This window comes from Lampris incognitus, chromosome 4 (genome assembly GCF_029633865.1).
Source record: "Lampris incognitus isolate fLamInc1 chromosome 4, fLamInc1.hap2, whole genome shotgun sequence".
NCBI classification, from domain to species: domain Eukaryota; kingdom Metazoa; phylum Chordata; class Actinopteri; order Lampriformes; family Lampridae; genus Lampris; species Lampris incognitus.
Genome location: NC_079214.1, coordinates 3,232,650 through 3,253,837, shown reverse-complemented (window position 1 = coordinate 3,253,837; position 21,188 = coordinate 3,232,650). Strand labels below are relative to the sequence as shown.

Genomic DNA, 21,188 nt, shown 5'->3' with positions numbered 1-21,188 from the left:
GTATGTGGCAGTACTGCATCATATGTATGTTCTCTTACTTGGCAGTAAAATGTTTCTAACTCTGATGTGTATACGTCCTTATCAGTGTGATCCACCTCACCGAGGATCTCCTTAATGAGGGCGAAGACTTTCTGCTCTTTCACCATGTTTCTCCTCATCTTCTCAATGTCTGTGGATGGAGGCGGCTGGTAAAAGCTGCACGTGCTGTCTCTTCTGGCCACTCGCACAGCGTCAGGATCATCTGCGGAAATGTAAACCTCCGCATTTTATTTTCCCACAAACAACAACAACAAATAGGACAATTAAAAATGCATCAAGATGACCTGGGTTGCTGAAAGTGTCTTCTATCTGAGGCTCGCCATATTCTTCCTGATCCACTCTTTTCAGGACAAGAGCGAAAAACGCAGCAAAACCGAAGACCTGTTACAGGAAATTTGACTGTAAGACTGGATTAAAAGAAAATCAATTTTTTTTTACAACCTGGGTTTTATTTTCATAATTGTTTTCATCATTCATTTCACTTAAGATGTAATAGTTATTAAAGGTATAAAGATCATATTAATTATTATTATTTTATATAATTATTCTAATAATATTGATTTTAATTTTACAATGTCTTCATAATTTTACTCACTGGCTTCATTCAGTAGATGGTGGACATGGACCACCGCTGGACCTAGCTTTACAGCGGTGTCTTATGGGACAACTGGACAGGAGTGTTAAACGTCCTTTGAACAACAACCCCCCTAGTGTGTCAGTCAGACTGTGTCCATGACTGTCCATTATCTATGACGTCTCTATTGTGCTGGCCAGCTAGTTTATGGATGTTACTACTACCTACTAGTCTGGTCAGTTAAGGGCAAATATGGGGTCAAGGCTGCAAAAAGTCATTCACATTTGAGCCAATGTTTTTCTGTTAATTTAGGGTCCAATAAAGAAAAAAATGCAAGGAGCCCAAAATTTTAGGTGGGGGAAGTCTCTGAAATGGCCACGCCCACTTTTTAGGCCTGGAAATCAGTATCTCGGCTCCTGAATGTCGCAGAGAGCTGATCATGGGCTCAAAAGAAGCAGAAGCACCACATTTATATAAGCATTATGAACAAACATATACCCCAAAACCTTTACTTTTTCAGGTATTTACAAAAAACTAATTTTCACTGGTCACATACATGGCCACGCCCACTTTTTAGCCCTGGGACTATATCTCAGGCTCAGCTCTCGGAGGTTGCCCCGAGTTGATATTGGGCTCAAAAGATGTGGAAATAACTATTTATATTAGTGCTCTGAACAAATATACTGTATGCCCTAAAACCTTCACGTTTTGAGCTATTCATGAACATGTTCTTTTTTCCATTGAATTGATCAGCAGCATGCAATCAACTTTAGCCAAATCTGTGCAAGAAGGCTATACAGTTTGTTTGAGTAAAAGTGTTACATCTACTCATGGAGTGCTAGTATTCAAGTTGACTCTTTGTTATAAGAGGAGGAACCCAGTAACCACCAAAGAAACAAAGCAAACCATGTGAGGTCCAAAAAAATCTTTATTTTAACCTCACACATCCCATCAGACTGGATTCAAACACTTGCTGAGGCACTTGCAATAAATGAGACATTTCATCCCTCTGCCAGCACAAGAACATGAGGTACACTTATTAGATCTGCAACTACACACCCCTGTTACTTGAGACAATGTATCTCTTGTGGAAACTGTGCTCCACTTGACGAAGAGTTCCTCTCCTTCGGTAGTCCAACCCCATTCAATGACAGGGGGACAAGGGAGTTGTAGCAGGCTGTTTCCCCACAGCCATCCTGCCTGGAATGTAGCTCTCAACAGATGCTGTAGAAGCGCATCCTGACTTGGGGGTAGGTCTCTCAGCTCATCATTAACTGAGTGCTTGAACAGCTGGAATCTGAGCTCATCTATACTGACACAGTTGTACAGTCCAGTCTTGTTGTACCAGCTCATTACCCAGGGCTCAATAACTTCCATGCTTTCCTTAACTGTCTCGATACTAGGGCAGCAACTTAGTCCTCTCAAAGCAGCAGTGAGTTCTGTGGACTTACTGTGGTTTATCCAGGCTTTGTATTGAGCAGTCTTTGAGTGGCCAAAGAAGGCGCTCACAGAATCACAGCCACTAAAAGAATGGAACACAGGCATGGCATCGGCCACATCTCCACCAAGCTTCTTGTGTGCTTCTGTGATTGAGTAGAATTGGCGTTTGCCAGGAACTGCAAAGTCAACTATAAGTTGCAAGTCATTACATACTGATAGGAACTGTGTAGTGAACCCTAGTAGGATGACTACCACATCGGAGTCGACTGTTCTAACTGTAACTGACTTGATCCCCTTGTTTAGCATGTGCATCACATGGCAAACGATGCGGTTGTCAGCCTCCTCAAGCATATCTATGCTGTCATAAAGCTGGATCTCGAAGCTTTCGCCGAAGTTTGCAAGCACCTTTCTGCCGTAGGTGATGCTGAACTCCTTGTCCCAGTTCCACGCTTGTGCCTTAGCAATCCTGGCGAACATTAGATTCAGGGCTACTTTGTTGTCTACATTAGACAGAAAAGCTTCAAAGAATTGCTTAGATTCTGGCATGGTGTCATTCTCACTGAAAGCCATCTGTGAACTACCTGCTGATCCCCGGTTCTTCCTAGTCGCAGTCTTGATACTCATATTCTGGTAGAGGTCAGCCACAATGTCAATACGATTGGCTTTCTTCTCATGACCGATCCTGGCAATGCTGTTCAACACTTTGATTACAAAGTCTTGGAATGTCATGCCTTTGGTGAGAGACTTTGCCATGATTCGTACTTGCACAGACAAATCTATCACAAGTCCTTCTGAGGATGTAGATTGAACTTGTACACCGATGTCCTTAAGAATTTGAGACTTTTGGCTATGATAAATATCTCCATCCTTTGTTGACAAGGCGTCGGGTAAACCTGAAATTGAAATGAATAGTTAAGCTAAGTGTAACTCTTGGGCTTACTGTCAAATCAATTAACTTGAATGTGAAATTGAATCAATGAATATCACTGTATTAAAAATCTGGTAAGACTTAAGTAACATCTAAAATATTTGAATAACTGACTTTATATCAATTAGTTTCACCTGTGAATTCACCACCAAATAACTTCCTTGTCTCTTCTTCTCTTGATCTGCAGGCCTCCTTCAGCTTTGCAAAGGTTCCTTTGGGTGGCTTGATTGCAGGGCTAGCGAGTTGGACTTTTGCACATGAACTTGGGAGTTTCAGGGCATTTCGTGAGATGGTTGCATTGACATCCTTCTTACTTAATACAATTCGCTCCTGCACAAACTGGTCATGCTGAGTTTTGCCGACTGTAAAGACAAAACTGGAGTCTTTACTTATGACATCTGGGAAGGGAATGGATGAGTTCAACCTCATGAACTGAGCTTCATCGAACGGGTTGGTAAGGATACCCTGGTACACCTTGAGTGTGTGGCTTGAAAATGTTTCCTTGAAGGAATCCAGCATTTCTTTGTGCCCGTGTGATGGATCTTGACCTTCGACCTCATCTAGGTAGCGCTGGATTTCGGGTAGCGCAAGTTCGAGTTTCCTGAAGAACTCTTGATCTTCCCGATTGATGATATCGACATATCCAGTGTCAGACTTGATGACCTTTATGTTATGTTCCTGCTTTTGATCACATGCAATCTTTGAGAATGGGTTGTCTCTGGTGTTTACTGTGAAAGAGCCTGAAAGAAATTCCTTGAACAAGTATGGGTGTCTCCATTTGAGCTCTTTGAGATCCTGAAGAAACACTGATGCCCATCTGGCATAGTGTGTATGATCAAGTGCAAAGAAAAGAGGAATGAGCTGCTCAAGTGCACTGATCATCATGATGAAGTTTGCCTCTCGAAAGGATCTTATGAAGATAAGAACCTTCTTGATTGTGTCAACAACATTGTTCCAGTAGTGAAACATAACTCACTGATATGAAGGCCAGATGAGGCATGCATGTCATATTTTGGCAAATGTTTACAGTAAACTAGCTTTACTGAAACATGTGCACTTCTGCTTCCTTTCCTGTAGAATCAACCACTTGATAAACAAACAGCGCCAATTTGTAATTGTGGTCAGAGGCGGCATTACATCCCAAGTGATAAGAAGAACCACAGACAACTAAGATATTTTCTAAACTCATGATTCGTGTGTGTATTGTGCTTCATGCTTTATAACATAGGCAGCGAATGAGATTCATGTCAAATATAGCTTTTTACAACCTTCAGGAGCTGATACGTGAAACGTGACCAGTAAAAATTAGTTTTCTTAAAATATCTGAAAAAGTAAAGGTTTTGGGGTATATGTTTGTTCATAATGCTTATATAAATGTGGTGCTTCTGCTTCTTTTGAGCCCATGATCAGCTCTCTGCGACATTCAGGAGCCGAGATACTGATTTCCAGGCCTAAAAAGTGGGCGTGGCCATTTCAGAGACTTCCCCCACCTAAAATTTTGGGCTCCTTGCATTTTTTTCTTTATTGGACTCTAAATTAACAGAAAAACATAGGCTCAAATGTGAATGACTTTTTGCAGCCATTTTGCCTTAACTGACTAGACTATACAGTACATATAGGCTGCTACTTCCTGCAGGGTGAACCACGAAGCAGATCAGCAACGTCATCCACCATTGATCAAACTGGACATTTCAATTAATAACTTTTAACTTTCACTTCCAAATATGTGGTTTAGATAATTGGGTTAAATTGGACTTGTTGAAACATGTCTGATGCTCGTTTTCAACTGTTCCATAAGACACCGCTGTAAAGCTGAGTCCAGGGGTGGTCCCATGTCCAAAATCTACTAAATGAAGATGGCGAGTAAGATGATATCATAACTGATATGAATGATGGAAAAACTATAAAAAGAAAACTTAAAAACCTAAAAAAAAAAGAAAAGGAATTATCCTTTAATCTATTGAAGTATGTATTCATGTATTTCAGTTTGGTACTGTACTGTGCTCTCACCTTCAGAGGTTGAGTAATGAAGAGACTCTCAAAGAAGGAGACCACCATTGAGATGAGCCAGCTTATAGAGCGATCCTTCCCATATGTCAGTCCATACATCATAGTGAAATATCCTGAAACACCACTAGTAGCGATCACCAGTATCCATCCTACGTACACGAACCACCAAGGTAACCCCCCCGAACAGCATTTTCTGGTATTGTCTCCATTGATGCTTTCTGCAGGGCCAGGGCCCAGCACATCCCCTTGTAGGCCGGATGGAGGGAGGTGGTGCTCCAGAAGACCCTTCATTCCCTGGACTTGTTGCACTGCCCGGTTGAAGCTGTCTGGGTTGGGAAAACGAGACGGGCCAAGCAAACCCAACTCCTTCTCCACGTGACGAAGCTGCCGGTACAGATATTGACTGTTGCTCCTCTTCTGGACTCCTTCCCTCACTTTTTCAGGACTCCCACACACACTGCTCTCTGTTTGCACATAAGTCAGTATTGTTTGGTTGACACATTAAATCCATTTTTACAACATGCCACCAATGAGCACGGCCGACATTTAATTAAACCCCTACATCTGTTAATGTAGATGGGAGGGTGGAGCATGGAAAAGTTCAGAATCAAAGCATATTAAGGAGGTTATGGGGATACTTGGTGGTTTACCTTGTAGATTGACTGAACCCAATGTGAGAATCATGGAGCCGTCTGTCTTAGCGGCATCAGAGTAAAACTCTCCTCTGGCTCGGTTTTGCTGGCGGATGATGTCCTCCACCATAGACAGCAGAGAGTTAATGTCAGCCTGTTGACCCGGTCTGAGATCCACAAGGGGAACAGGACTTTTCATAGCCCTCGAGAGCGACTGAGCAATTCTCTTGATGTCCTATGTAAAATAATATATCTCATGTAACTCAGGAATCAGGAACACTTTGTCATTTCACTTCATGTACTTGGTACATGAAATGAAACGCAATATCATTTCCCCCAGCCCACATCAGTACAACACAAAGGCAAAAACACATATCCAAAAACTACAAGAACACACACACTATATGGACAAAAGTATTGGGACACGTGGCCATTACACCTACAGGAGCTTTTATGACATCTCATTCTAAATCCATAGGCATTAATATGGAGCTGGTCCCCCCCTTTGCAGCTATAACAGCTTCCACTCTTCTGGGAAGGCTTTCCACAAGATTTTGGAGTGTGTCTGTGGGAATTTTTGCCCATTCATCCAGAGGAACATTTGTGAGGTCAGGCACTGATGTTGGACGAGAAGAACTGGCTCACAATCTCCATTCTAGTTCATCCCAAAGGTGTTCGATGGGGTTGAGGTCAGGGCTCTGTGTGGGCCAGTCAAGTTCTTCCACACCAAACTCACCCAACCATGTCTTAATGGACCTTGCTTTGTGCACTGGGGCACAGTCATGCTGGAACAGAAAAGGGCCCTCCCCAAACTGTTCCCACAAAGTTGGAAGCGTAGAATTGTCCAAAATGTCTTGGTATGCTGAAGCATTAAGATTTCCCTTCACTGGAACTAAGGGGCCTAGCCCAACCCCTGAAAAACAACCCCATACCATTATCCCTCCTCCACCAAACTTTACAGTTGGCACAATGCAGCCAGGCAGGTAACGTTCTCCTGGCAGCTGCCAAACCCAAACTGGTCCATCAGACTGCCAGACAGAAAAGCTTGATTCGTCACTCCACAGAACACGTCTCCACTGCTCCAGAGTCCAGTGGCAGCGTGCTTTACACCACTCTATCCGACACTTGGCATTGTGCTTGGTGATGTAAGGCTTGCATGCAGCTGCTCAGCCATGGAAACCCATTCCATGAAGCTCGGGAGCACAGTTTTTGTGCTGTTGCTAATTCCAGAGGAAGTTTGGAGCTCTGCAGTTATTGAGTCAACAGAGCGTTGGAGACTTTTACGCACTATGCGCCTCAGCAATCGTTGCGCCTCCGCACTGTGTGACTTTACGTGGTCTGCCACTTCATGACCGAGTTGCTGTTGTTCCTAAACGCTTCCACTTTACAATAATACCACCTACAGTTGACCGTGGAATATCCAGCAGGGAAGAAATTCCACGAACTGACTTATTGCAAAGGTAGCATCCGATGACAGTACCACGCTTCAATTCACTGAGCCCTTCAAAATGACCCATTCTTTCACAAATGTTTGTAAATGCAGCCTGCATGGATAGCTGCTGGATTTTATACACCTGTGGCAATAGGTCTGAATGACACACCTGAATTCAATGATTAAGAGGTGTGTCCCAATACTTTTGTCCATATAGTGTATATCCAAACTACGACACAAATATCAAAACTAGAACACATATACCCAAACTAGAACACATATATCCAAACTAGAACACATATTAAAACTAGAACACATAAATCCAAACTAAGAACAAATTAAAACTAAAACACAAATGTCCAAACTAGAACATATATATCCAAACTAGAACACACATATCCAAACTAGAACACATATATCCAAACTAGAACACACATATCCAAACTAGAACACACATATCCAAACTAGAACACACATATCCAAACTAGAACACACATATCCAAACTACGACACAAATATCCAAACTAGAACAAATATACTCAAACTAGAACACATATATCCAAACTAGAACAAATATATCCAAACTAAGAACACATTAAAACTAGAACACAAATGTCCTAACTAGAACATATATATCCAAACTAGAACACACATATCCAAACTACAACACATATATCCACACTAGAATACACATATCCAAACTAGAACACACTATACAAACTACAACACAAATATCCAAACTAGAACACACATGTCCAAACTAGAACACATATATCCAAACTAAGAAGACATTAAAACTAGAACACAAATGTCCAAACTAGAACACATATATCCAAACTACACCACACATATCCAAACTACAACATATATATCCAAACCAGAACACATATACCCAAACTAGAACACATATATGCAAACTAGAACACATATATCCAAACTAGAACACATATTAAAACTAGAACACACATATCCAAACTAGAACACATATATCTTAACTAAGAACACATTAAAACTAGAACACAAATGTCAAAACTAGAACAAAAATATCCAAACTACAACACACACATCCGAACTAAGAACACATATTAAAACTAGAACACATATATCCAAACTAAGAACACAAATGTCCAAACTAGAACATATATATCCAAACTAGAACACACATATCCAAACTACAACACATATATCCAAACTAGAACACACATATCCAAACTAGAAAACACATATCCAAACTACAACACATATATCCAAACTAGAACACACATATCCAAACTAGAACACATATATCTTAACTAAGAACACATTAAAACTAGAACACAAATGTCCAAACTAGAACAAACATATCCAAACTAGAACACATATATCCAAACTACAACACATATATCCAAACTACAACACATATCCAAACTAAAACACATATTAAAACTAGAACACATATATCCAAACTAAGCAACAAAAAAATCCCTGTCCCAACTATTATTATTATTATAGGTGAAAAGAAGCGGCTGGTGACTCCACATGTATCAGTGGAGGAATGTGGTAGTCTGCAGCCCTCCCCGGACTGGCAGAGGGGGTGGAGTAGAGACCGGGATGACTCGGAAGAGTGGGGTAATTGGCCGGATACAATTGGGGAGAAAAAGGGGGGAAATCCCCCCCCCCTGAAAAGAATGTTTTAATTTGCCATGAGCCCCCCCCCCCCCCCCCGGACTGGTCCCCCATGTGCCATCTCATTTAAAAAATCCTGGAATCGCCCCTGCATGTATTTCCCTTCTCCTGGTAGGTGAAAAAAGGGTTTGTCGCCAAGTTCAAACACCAGAGAAGGGGGGGATATGTATGCCTGGTAGAGATTTGCACTCTACTGAGTGCAGTCCTCTCGTTTGTATTTAATTCTATGCTTTGTATGTCTTATTGTAATGTTTTTTTCACAGTTCAATTTCTATTTGTTGTTGGTCATGCTTTTTGCACTGTTCCGGGTTGCTGTAACAATGCAACTTCCTTTCTTGGGTGGATGGGGTACATCTGTAAAAAACATATATACATACCGATTTCCTGCCCTCTTTATGTACATAATAATAATAAAATAATCATTACATTCATAAAGTGCTTCACAGTGAAGGGGGTAACTCACTTTAACCGCCACCAATGTGCAGCACCTCCTAGGTGATGCACAGCAGCCATTTTGCGCCAGAACGCTCACCACACATCAGCTTGAGGTGGAGAGGGAGGAATCAGTGAGCCAGTCATATTGGGGAGATGATTAGGAGGCCAGATGGAGAGAGCCAGATTAGGAATGTTGCCAGGACTCTGGGGAACTCCCTACTCTTTGTGATAAGTGCCATGGGGTCTTCAATGACCACAGTGAGTCAGGACCTCAGTTTAACGTCTCATCTAAAGGACGGCATCTCCTACAGCCCAGTGTCCCCACCACTGCACAGGGGCATTGGGATTTGATATTTGTTGTTTTTATTAGAACCAGAGGGAAGACTTTCCCCCACTGGCCCACCAACACCACTTCTGCCAGCAACTCAGTTTTCCCGGGAGGTCTCCCATCCAAGTACTAGCTAAGCCCATACCTGCTTAGCTTCCGTCATTTGGCAGAGCCAGGGTACTCTCTATCTATCTATCTATCTATCTATCTATCTATCTATCTATCTATCTATCTATCTAGCTATCTATCTGTCTGTCTGTCTGTCTGTCTGTCTGTCTGTCTATCTAGACACAGAACAGAACTTGTCATCTTTTGCACATCCTCTATAGGCGAGTGTTTGTCTTTACCTTGATGACGGTGTCAGGCGTAATGTCTCTGGTCTCTTTCTGAGGAGAGCTGCTCTGTGAAGGAGACACTCGGCCCGTCTTCCCCTGCTTGCAGGCCTCTGATTTACCAGACCTCACTCGAGGACGTGTGTTTCTGAAGATACTCACGATAAGCAGATTGATGGGAAACATGATGACTGAACTTTGAACTCCGATCAAAACCTGCTGCCAGGTGAACTCAATATGGCCTTGGAAATAAAGCAGAGAAGGTGCAGAGTTAACAGGATTTGATTTAAACAGATTACTTGTGATAGTACACAGTACAAAAACACAAGCATATCAAGGTTCATGTTTATTTTAAATGTTTCTGTTCCACGGGGATCGCCAGTTCGAATCCCCGTGTTACCTCCGGCTTGGTTGGGTGTCCCTACAAACATAATTGGCTGTGTCTGTGGGTGGGAAGCCGGATGTGGGTATGTGTCCTGGTCACTGCACTAGCGCCTCCTCTGGTCGGTCGGGGCGCCTGTTAGGAGGGGAGGGGGAGCTGGGGGGAATAGCGTGATCCTCCCATGCGCTACGTCCCCCTGGTGAAACTCCTCATTGTCAGGTGAAAAGAAGTGGCTGGGAGGAGGCATGTGGTAGTCTGCAGCCCTCCCTGGATCAGCAGAGGGGGTGCAGCAGAGACCAGGACGGCTTGGAAGAGTGGGGTAATTGGCCGGATACAATTGGGGAGAAAAAAAGGGGGGGGGGGTTTAAAAAAAATTTTGTTCAAAATGTCTGGCGCCGCCGGCAGGTAACATTGCTTGTTTGAAGGAAGTGGACCTGTTCCATGATTAGAAGACTTACAGAGAAGTTTCACAAAACAAGAAAAGAAACGTTAAACCAAGAAATCTGATTTGAGATCATCTTTCTTATTGGGCGCCTGCCGCCCAGTGACTGCTGGGACAGGCTCTAGCATCCTCGCGGCCCTGAGAGCCGCATAATGGTTTGGATGATGGATGGATGAATGGATTTCTTTATTGCAGGTCACAATCAAAATGGATTATGGATGTTTTGTAAGTTGAGGGTGTAAAACTGCATTACAACTTTATGAGGTTAGATTTTTTTCTTAAATACTGTAATACAGTTATAATAATAATATAATAATGCTCATAAGGCTGTAATGCCTTATTACAGCCTTATGAGCATTATTATGTTAGACTTTTTTTTTTTTTTTTTTGGATTTTTCTTCCTTTTTCTCCCCAATTGTATTTGGCCAATTACCCCACTCTTCCGAGCCGTCCCGGTCTCTGCTCAACCCCCTCTGCTGATCTGGGGAGGGCTGCAGACTACCACATGCCTCCTCCCATACATGTGGATTCACCAGCCGCTTCTTTTCACCTGACAGTGAGGAGTTTCACCAGGGGGACGTAGCACATGGGAGGATCACACTATTCCTCCCAGTTCCCCCTCCCCTGAACAGGCACCCCCACTGACCAGAGCAGGCGCTAGTGCAACGACCAGGACGCATACCCACATCCGGCTTCCCACCCACAGACATGGCCAATTATGTTTGTAGGGACACCCGACCAAGCTGGAGGTAACACAGGGATTCGAACTGGAAATCCCCATGTTGGTAGGCAACGGAATAGACTGCTACACTACCCGGCACCCCAGAAAGGTTAGATCATTTGTAGGGGTAATTAGATGTGAGATGTGCACATCACATTATATTCCATCCATCCACCATTATCCAAAATGCTTATCCTGCTCTCAGGGTGACAGGGATGCTGGAGCCTATCCCAGCAGTCACTGGGCGGCAGGCAGGGAGACACCCTGGACAGGCCACCAGTAAAGTTGAAATTTGTACGGGCGGCACGGTGGCGCAGTGGTTAAGATGGTCGCCTCTCACAGCAAGAAGGTCCTGGGTTCGAGCCCCAGAGTAGTCCAAACCTTGGGGGTCGTCCTCTGTGTGGAGTTTGCATGTTCTCCCCGTGTCTGTGTGGGTTTCCTCCGGGTGCTCCGGTTTCCTCCCACAGTCCAAAGACATGTAGGTCAGGTAAATCGGCCATACTAAATTACCCGTAGGTGTGAATGTGTGTGTGTGCGTGTGGGTGGGCCCTGTGTGATGGCCTGGCGACCTGTCCAGGGTGTCTCCCCACCTGCCGCCCAATGGCTGCTGGGATAGGCTCCAGCATCCCCACAACCCTGAAAGCAGGATAAGCGGTTCGGGTAATGGATGGATGAAATTTCTAGACTTTTCATCCTGATAACATAACACAGTTCTCAGTTTAATTGTATTGTTGCTTGGTTTGGCAGAGAAGGCATTAATAGTGCTAAATATAATTGGAAAATCCAAAACTGAATGAATAACAGGTTAAGTCTTAAAGTGAGCTGTATTAAGGCATGAATAACTTCTTCATACCGAGGTCCATCGTCTGCTCTGAGGGGTCTGTGGGGATGCCCCAGAACATGATGCTGGTCAGCATGGTGCACAGCAGCAGAGACAAGCAGCAGGAGACTCTCTGCACACGGCTGAAGGAGCTGCTGGGGGGCCGGCTGACCACAGAGAACCAGATATGGCTGTCACGGAAGTCCCTCGCCGTCTTCGTGAAGAACAGATTACTGGAGAAGTTTGATAAGAAGTTGAAGGGTTGAACAACGCAGAGGAGCTGTCTTAAAATCACAGAGAAATATCTCAACATCAAGTTATTTCATCTGAAATAGTAATTTAAAATGACATAATAGAGCTTTCTGTAGAGAACTGCTTTCAGTGGTTTTGTCTCCTAATTGCTTGATTAACTAAAAACTTTCTGCTTCAGATTAGACAGAAAATCTTAAATCTAATGCAACTGAACTGGTTTCCAGATTTCTGGCCTTTCTAGAAAACATGATTTTATCTTGTTTCAAGAACTCTTACCAACCTGAACTAACTTTATGTACTGGCAGATATTACTTTGCTAGTTTTGGGGATTTCCCTACTTGAATATGACATATTTAGTCTTAATTTCAACATTGGATTTTTGCAGTGTGGGGAAATCAAGATTCAACATTCAAGGTTCAATAAGTGCCATTTCAACTTTACAGTTGATTTGGAATTTGTTTCGGTGTGCTCAAAGATAAGAACAGTAAATATAAAACCACACAATACACACAAGGAGTGTCCACAAAAACATACCGTTACAGTTATAATTCAGTTGATGCAACCAAATGTCCCATGACCTTCAAGTGAGAAATTAAAGTACATGTGCTCAAGAAGACTATACTTGTACAATCAATGAAGGACTGAGGATGCAGATTACTGCTGCAGGTGTGTGCTACTGTAGAAGTGAGATGTTCTGGTCTTGACACTGGAGAGTCTTTTACCTAAAGGAAGATGATTAAATAGGGGGGTTGGCCAAGTGTGAGGAATCCTGAACAATTTTAAAACCTTTCCGCTGAATGTGAACCCAGCCACTGAGGGTGCACAAGTCAGTGCATTCTTAGTGCCGGTCCCCAGCTCAGATAATTGGGGAGGGTTGCATCAGGGAGGGCATCCGGTGTAACACCTTTGCCAAATCAAATATGTGGATCATAAATCAGGTATATTTCCTGCAGCACTTAAGACAGATGTCGTTAAACCACTTCTGAAGAAGAGTAATCTTGATGCGACAGTTATTGCCAACTACAGGCCCATCTCCAACTTACCATTCCTCAGCAAAATCCTTGAAAAAACAGTTTATTCTCAAGTTAATAGCTATTTAATATCTAACAACCTTCTAGGCATTTGTCAATTGGGTTTTCAATCTCACCATAGCACAGAAACAGCACTTATCAGAGTTGTGAACGATCTGCATATGAACACAGATTCTAATAAATTGTCTGTTCTTGTGCTCCTGGATCTCAGTGCTGCTTTCAACACTGTTGATCATGATATTTTGCAAGAGAGATTAGAAAAATGGGTCGGCCTTTCTGGCCCGGTTCTCAACTGGTTTAGAACATACCTTCGGGACAGGCAGTTCTTTGTGTCTATTGGAGACTTCTCCTCGGACAAAGTGGGTATAATGTGTGGGCTACCCCAAGGTTCGATTGTTGGACCACTACTATTCAATCTCTATATGCTCCCACTTGCACATGTTATACAGAAACACAAAATAAATTACCATGATTATGCAGATGATTCACAACTATACATATCCCTATCTCCTGATGACCTAGATCCCATACGTTCCCTAATTCAGTGTATTGACGATATTACTTTATGGATGTCAGATATCTTTTTACAACTGAACAAAGACAAGACAGAAATACTTATTTTTGGTTCAAAGACTCAGAGACAGAGAATTGCAGCTCATCTCAGCTCTCTGTCTCTGGAGTGCAAAGGTGAAGCTAGAAATCTTGGTGTAATCATAGACAGTGATCTGAACTTTAAGAGCCACATCAATCATCTCAACTTCCCTGGTACCCCATACTCCCACAGAACCTCCACAGAGTGCCCTGGGGTACATGGTTGTAAGCCTTCTCCAAGTCCACAAAAGACATGTAGACTGGCTGGTCAAACTCCCATTCCTCCCTCAGCACTTCTGCAAGGGTAAAGAGTTGGTCCGTTGTTCCACAGCCAGGATGGAATTCGCATTGTTCCTCCTGGATCCGAGGTTCGACAATTAGTTGGAGCCCCCTTTCCAGCACCCTAGAGTAGACTTTCCCAGGGAGGCTGAGCAGTGTGGTGCCCCGATAATTGGAGCACACCCCCGGTCCCCCTTTTTTTAAATAATGAGAACCACCATCCCAGTCTGCCACTCCACAGGTACTGTCCCCGACCTCCATGCGACACTGAATAGACGTGTCAACCAAGACAGCCCAGCAATGTCCAGAGCCTTCAGTATCTCAGGGCGAATCTCATCCACACCCCGCGCCTTGCTACCGAGGAGCTTTTTAACTACCTCAGAGACCTCTACCAGCGATATGGGTGGGGCTTCCCCGAGTCTTCAGCCTCTACCTCCTCCACTGAGGACGTGTTAGCCGGGTTCAGGAGCTCATCAAAGTGTTCTTTCCACCTCTCGACAACATTCCCAGTCCGGGTCAGCAGTTCCCCTCTTCGGCTGAACACAGCCTGAGTCAACCCCTGCTTCCCCTTCCTGAGTCGCCGGATGGTTTGCCAGAACTTCCTTGAGGCCAACCGAAAGTCCTCCTCCATAGCCTCGCCGAACTCCTCCCACACCTGAGTTTTTGCTTCCTTGACCGCCGAAGCTGCAGCCTTTCTGGCCTGCCGGTACCTGTCTGCTGCTTCAGGAGACTCTGGGCCAACCAAGCCTGAAAGGCCTCCTTCTTAAGCCTGATGGCTTCGCTCACTGCCGGTGTCCACCAGCGGGTTCTTAGGTTGCCACCTCGACAGGCACCGATGACCTTATGACCACAGCTCCTGCTTGCCGCATCTGCAATAGAGGCTTTGAACATGGCCCACTCAGACTCCATGTCCCCAGCCTCCCTCGGGATACACGAGAATTTCTTCCAGAGGTGGGAGTTGAAGACCTCACGGACAGGGGCCTCCGCCAGACGTTCCCAGTTCAGCCTCACTAAACATTTGGGTTTGCCAGGTCTGTCCAGCAGCCTTTCCCGCCATCTGATCTCCCCACCAGGTGGTGATCAGTTGACAGCTCTGCTCCTCTCTTCACCTGAGTGTCCAAAACATATGGCCACAGATCTGATGATATGACCACAAACTCTATCATCGATCTTCGGCCTAAGGTGTTCTGGTACCAAGTACACTTATGAACTATCTTATGTTTGAACATGGTGTTTGTTATAGCCAATCCATGACAATAACAAGGCACCACTTGGGTCCCGATCAGGGAGGCTGTTCCTCCCAATCACACCCCTCCAGGTTTCTCCATTGTTGCCCACGTGAGCGTTGAAATACCCCAGCAGAGCTATAGAGTCCCAAGGCGGAGCCCTATCCAGGACACCACCCAGAGACTCCAAGAAGGCCAGATAGTCCAAACTGCTATTCAGTGCATGAGCACACACAACGGCCCAGTCACTCGCAGTCATATAGAGGCGACCCTCTCATTCCCTGGGGAGAACTCCAACACGGCAGCGCTCAACCATGGACTTATGAGTATCCCCATACCCACCCGGTGCCTGTCACCTTGGCACTAAATCTACACCTCTCATAAACTGATATTTGCTCACTCCCCATTGCTGGAGCCACCATACCTGTCTTGACACAGGTTAAGAGCCTTGGTGTTATCGTAGATAGTACCCTTTCCTTTTCCAGTCATATAAACAATGTCTCCCAGATTTCCTTTTTCCATCTGCGAAACATCTCCAGACTATGGCATGCTTTAACACAACACTCCACGGAAGTCTTAGTCAATGTTTTGGTCACACCACGCATTCACTACTGCAATGCGATCCTGGCAGGCATCCCCTTCAAACTTATTCACTGACTTCAACTCATCCAGAATTCTGCAGCATGGAGTATTACACATTCAAAGTCCACTGAACATGTCTCTCCCCTGCTGATTCAATTACACTGGTTTCCTGTGTCACAGCGGATTAACTTTAAAACATTATTATTATCATTCAAAGCTCTTCATAATCTATCCCCTGCTTATCTCACAGACCTCATTCAGACTTACACTCCCTCTCGCTCCCTGCGGTCTTCATCAGCAGGTCTACTCGAACTACCAGCCATCAACCTCAGCACAATGGGTGCCAGGGCTTTCTCCTATGCTGCACCCCAACTCTGGAACTCCCGTCCCTGTCAAATCCACTTACTGGACTCCATTACAGAATTCAAAACTGCTGTTAAAACCCACTTTTTTAACTAGTTTACTTACTTAAACTGCATTAACTTCTTGATTTAACTCCTTGCTGAGCTATGCTCTGTTGCTTATTTAGTGTTTTATTGTTGATTGTACTGCTTTTTTTTACTGCTTTGTTGTTTATTGTATATGATGTAAAGTGACCTTTAGTGTCATGAAAGGTGCTATTAAATGAAAGTATTATTATTTTTATTATTAGCCAGAGGATTTTTTACTGCAGATTTAAAGCATGCTGGTACTTTACACTGGTTGGTAGACTAATTAAAAATACAAGTCAGAACAGAAGCAAGTTTAGCAGCATAACATTTTTTTTTTTGGCATCCCCCCCTTTTCTCCCCACTTTTACTGGGCCAATTACCCCACTCTTCCAAGCCGTCCTGGTTGCTGCTCCACCCCCTCTGCCGATCCGGGGAGGGCTGCAGACTACCTAGTCTCCACCGATACATGTGGAGTTACCAGCCGCTTCTTTTCACCTGACAGTGAGGATTTTCACCAGGGGGACGTAGCACGCGGGAGGATCATGCTATTCCCCCCAGTTCCCCCTCCCCCCCGAACAGGCACCCTGGCCGACCAGAGGAGGCGCTAGTGCAGCAACCAGGACACATACTCAAATCCGGCTTCCCACCCGCAGACACGGCCAATTGTTTCTTTAGGGACGCCCGATAAAGCCGGAGGTAACACGGGGATTCGAACCTTAGAATCCCCGTGTTGTTAGGCAACAGAATAGACCCTTACACTACCCGGACACCTGTAGCACACCATTTTTTAAGTGGCTGAGGACACAAGATCAGGGCCTGCAGCTTTCCTACTGTTCTAATTGTGCAGCAGACACCTGACCTCATGCTCTCCAATCACAAAAGGTGGACTCAGGGGGCTTCCACTGTAGGCAGACTCTGTTGGTGGCTCGGGGTTTTATCAATACAGCATTAGAATTCATTAAGTTTGGGGTCCGCGGTAGTGTAGCAGTCTAAGGATCGGCTTTGTGTCGATGCAGTTGCCCACTGGGGACCGGGGTTCGTGCCCCGGTCTCATCAGATCCGACTATGGCCGGACTCAACGAAGAGCAATAATTGGCGACGCTGTCTTTAGGAGGGGGGTGGAGTCGGCTTGTGTTCGTCACATGAATGCGTCTCTGGGTGTGGGGAAAAGCAGTGGTTCGGCCTGGATTCACCTTGTCACGAAAGTGGCGTGGCATTTCCTTCCAGACTGCCGGCCGGAGAGACGCAGTTGGTGAACGCATGCAGTACTAGGGTGGGTGTTTAAACTAAAAAAAAAATAGGGATCGATTGGCCACTAAATTGGGAGAAAAAAGGGAAAAATCAGAAATAAATTTATTTAAAAAAAAAAAAGAATTCATTAAGTTCATCAGGGAGCTTGGGGTCATCATTACAGGCTGTGTTTTTGGCTTTATAGCTCAGTCAGTGATGATTACAATGCAGTTGGATTCCTTGGCATTTTTACAGGGGATCCCGTCTGCTCTTACCTAAATCTCCTCAAATCCATGTCTGTGGCAACTGGGAAAACTTTGTCCAATGTACACTCTGCCATATCGATGGCCAGCCAGGAGTTACATAGAAAATGCCATTTCTGTCCGGTCTCCAGATCCTGCACCATAACCTTGTTGATGTACCTGCACATAAATGCAACTGTTCTTATTTGGTCCTTCAGAAAATCATGCGCATCAATCTCATCTTATGTAGTTCTCTTGTCTTTAATTAGTTGTGTGAGTTTGTACCATGCAGGGTGTGTTCCTGAGTTATCGTGCCACAGTCGGATGCTGTGCAGCTCTCCCAGAGAGAAAGCCGTAGTCAACAGGAACAAGTCCGTACCGCCTCGCTCAAACACTGGCTTCTCTCCGTCTGTCAGGTGGTGAGGCTCACTCTCTCCCTCTGTACCCAGCAAAGTCACTGTAACCTGAAATAAGATGTCCACGTTGTACTGGCCAGTATGGAAAATATCATGACCATGATAATCATAAGAAACTGTACATGATATTGATAGTACATAAAAATACCATGTTTAAGAATGCAGCTGTGGTTCATCACGTTGAACTGTTTGGTAATGTAAAGTACAATATCAAACCAAAAATAGATTTTAAAAAATACTCACTAAAATATTTTATACCTCATTAGGACATAAATACTTGTTGGCATTAGACTACAAAATTGTGTACCATGATGTGACAATATCCAAATTTCATGCCGATACAATATCATTGAAAGATGAAAAATTATAATATTGAAATATTACCTAGCACTAACATGCAACTGTAGTTTGGTTACCAGTATAATGGGAAATATGCTGAATGTCAGCATGAGGATTATGTCTCTTATGGGAGCAATGTCGAAGGTACTGTGTAAGTATGTGGTGTGTGGTGAAAAAAGGTGTGCACATAATTTCGTGCTACAGAAACGGCAAAAAGGTCATCAAATTCTGGCCAGCTTATAGTTTAAAGCTGAAATCCGACTTTTCTCCATCAATAACTTCTTGTTTTCTCCATTTGAAAGGTGGAGGTGATGTGGTGGTGGTGTTGGACAGACAGTCAGTCTGCCATTAAAACAGTGTTGTGATATAGTGGATGTAGGAGACACAGAGAAACAGACCTGTTGACACTGATTTTCTGGGACTACAAACCAGGTGTAGCAGGACTACAAACAAGGTGAAGCAGGACTACAAACCAGGTGTAGCGGGACTACAAACCAGGTGTAACAGGACTACAAACCAGGTGTAGCAGCCATTGTGGCAGGTTTGCCAACAGCTCAGCAGTAAGCAGTTCCCACCCTTGTAGAAATGGATCCTGGGATCAAAGCTAACACACACAGTCTGATGAATTACAAACTACATCACACTATATGGGAACACCGTTGTACAGTCATGCGGGTTGTCATGGACACACCGGCATCACGTTTCAATCTTTCTTACAGCTGGAGTTTTTTCTAACACGTGTTTGCTGCTGTATCAGTGAAAAATCACTGATTTACAAGGGAGATTACAAGGGATCTCATGGGAAAAGACACATGACCATCAGTACAAGTCAAGTCAAACTCATTTGTATCACCCTGAAACACAGTCAAATCACATGGGGCTCGACAATCACATAAAGCATCCTCAACATCCGGATTGTCAACAAGGCATCCAAAATCATAGGCAACCCACTCCCCTCAGTTGAGTCTCTACATACTAACCGTACTGTAAACCCACTCCCCTCAGTTGAGTCTATGTACTAACTGGACTGTAAACCCACTCCCCTCAGTTGAGTCTCTACATACTAACCAGACCGTAAACCCACTCCCCTCAGTTAAGTCTCTACATACTAACCGGACTGTAAACCCACTCCCCTCAGTTGAGTCTCTACATACTAACCGGACTGTAAACCCACTCCCCTCAGTTGAGTCTATGTACTAACTGGACTGTAAACCCACTCCCCTCAGTTGAGTCTCTACATACTAACCAGACCGTAAACCCACTCCCCTCAGTTAAGTCTCTACATACTAACCGGACTGTAAACCCACTCCCCTCAGTTGAGTCTCTACATACTAACCGGACTGTAAACCCACTCCCCTCAGTTGAGTCTATGTACTAACTGGACTGTAAACCCACTCCCCTCAGTTGAGTCTACATACTAACCGGACTGTAAACCCACTCCCCTCAGTTGAGTCTACATACTAACCGGACTGTAAACCCACTCCCCTCAGTTGAGTCTCTACATACTAACCGGACTGTAAACCCACTCCCCTCAGTTGAGTCTCTACATACTAACCGGACTGTAAACCCACTCCCCTCAGTTAAGTCTCTACATACTAACCGGACTGTAAACCCACTCCCCTCAGTTGAGTCTACATACTAACTGGACTGTAAACCCACTCCCCTCAGTTGAGTCTCTACATACTAACCAGACTGTAAAGCGAGCAAAGAAGATCATCGCCGACTCCTCACATCCTGCTCATCACCACTTCCATCTCCTTCCCTCAGGGAGGCACTACAGGTCACTGTCCACTAAGACTAAACACTTCACAAACAGTTTTTTTCTCCCTAGCCACTCTGAATTCCTCCCTATAGTCCCTCCTCACATACCACTGACATAAACACCACCATTCACCTGACTGCTATGTGTGATGTGTTTATTTCTGTTATTGTGTAACTGTATTTCTGTTATTGTGCAACTGTATTGTTATTGTGTAACTGTAATTCTGCTATTGTGTATCTGTATTGTTTGTGATAACATGTGGAGTGTCTGTTGTTGTCCATGTATGTGTTGTGCTGAAGAGTTTAATGTGTACCAAAAACAAATTCCACTGGCCTTGGTCGCGTGGCTAATAAAACACTCTAATCTATTCTAACATAATGTAAACAGAATAAACGACAATATGCAATACCCTCCACTGACCTGAGAGGAGGTGGAGGCGCCACGTCGGTGCCCGGTGTTAACAGTTAGCATGTAGCGATATTCAGCCAAGGGGTCATTGTCCTCAAGCACAGTTATCTTGACCTGTATGGTAGATGAAGCAAACACAAGTCAAGTAAAAGGGGATCTGCAATTCTAGTCGAAGAAGAAAAGGTCAACACACTAATCACTGCTGAATGTCATATTACT

At 44.1% G+C, this 21,188-nt stretch overlaps 1 protein-coding gene across 1 annotated transcript in view; it reads right to left on the bottom strand.

The window, feature by feature from the left end:
• The window catches only part of LOC130111537 (polycystic kidney disease protein 1-like 2), a 94,489-nt gene that overhangs the window by 23,014 nt on the left and 50,287 nt on the right, over nt 1-21,188 (bottom strand). Inside the window, 9 exon segments of the mRNA XM_056278762.1 lie at nt 101-241; nt 324-420; nt 4,992-5,455; nt 5,642-5,858; nt 9,831-10,057; nt 12,214-12,413; nt 18,078-18,224; nt 18,330-18,508; nt 20,982-21,083. Of these exon segments, the coding sequence (XP_056134737.1) occupies nt 101-241; nt 324-420; nt 4,992-5,455; nt 5,642-5,858; nt 9,831-10,057; nt 12,214-12,413; nt 18,078-18,224; nt 18,330-18,508; nt 20,982-21,083 (1,774 nt within the window).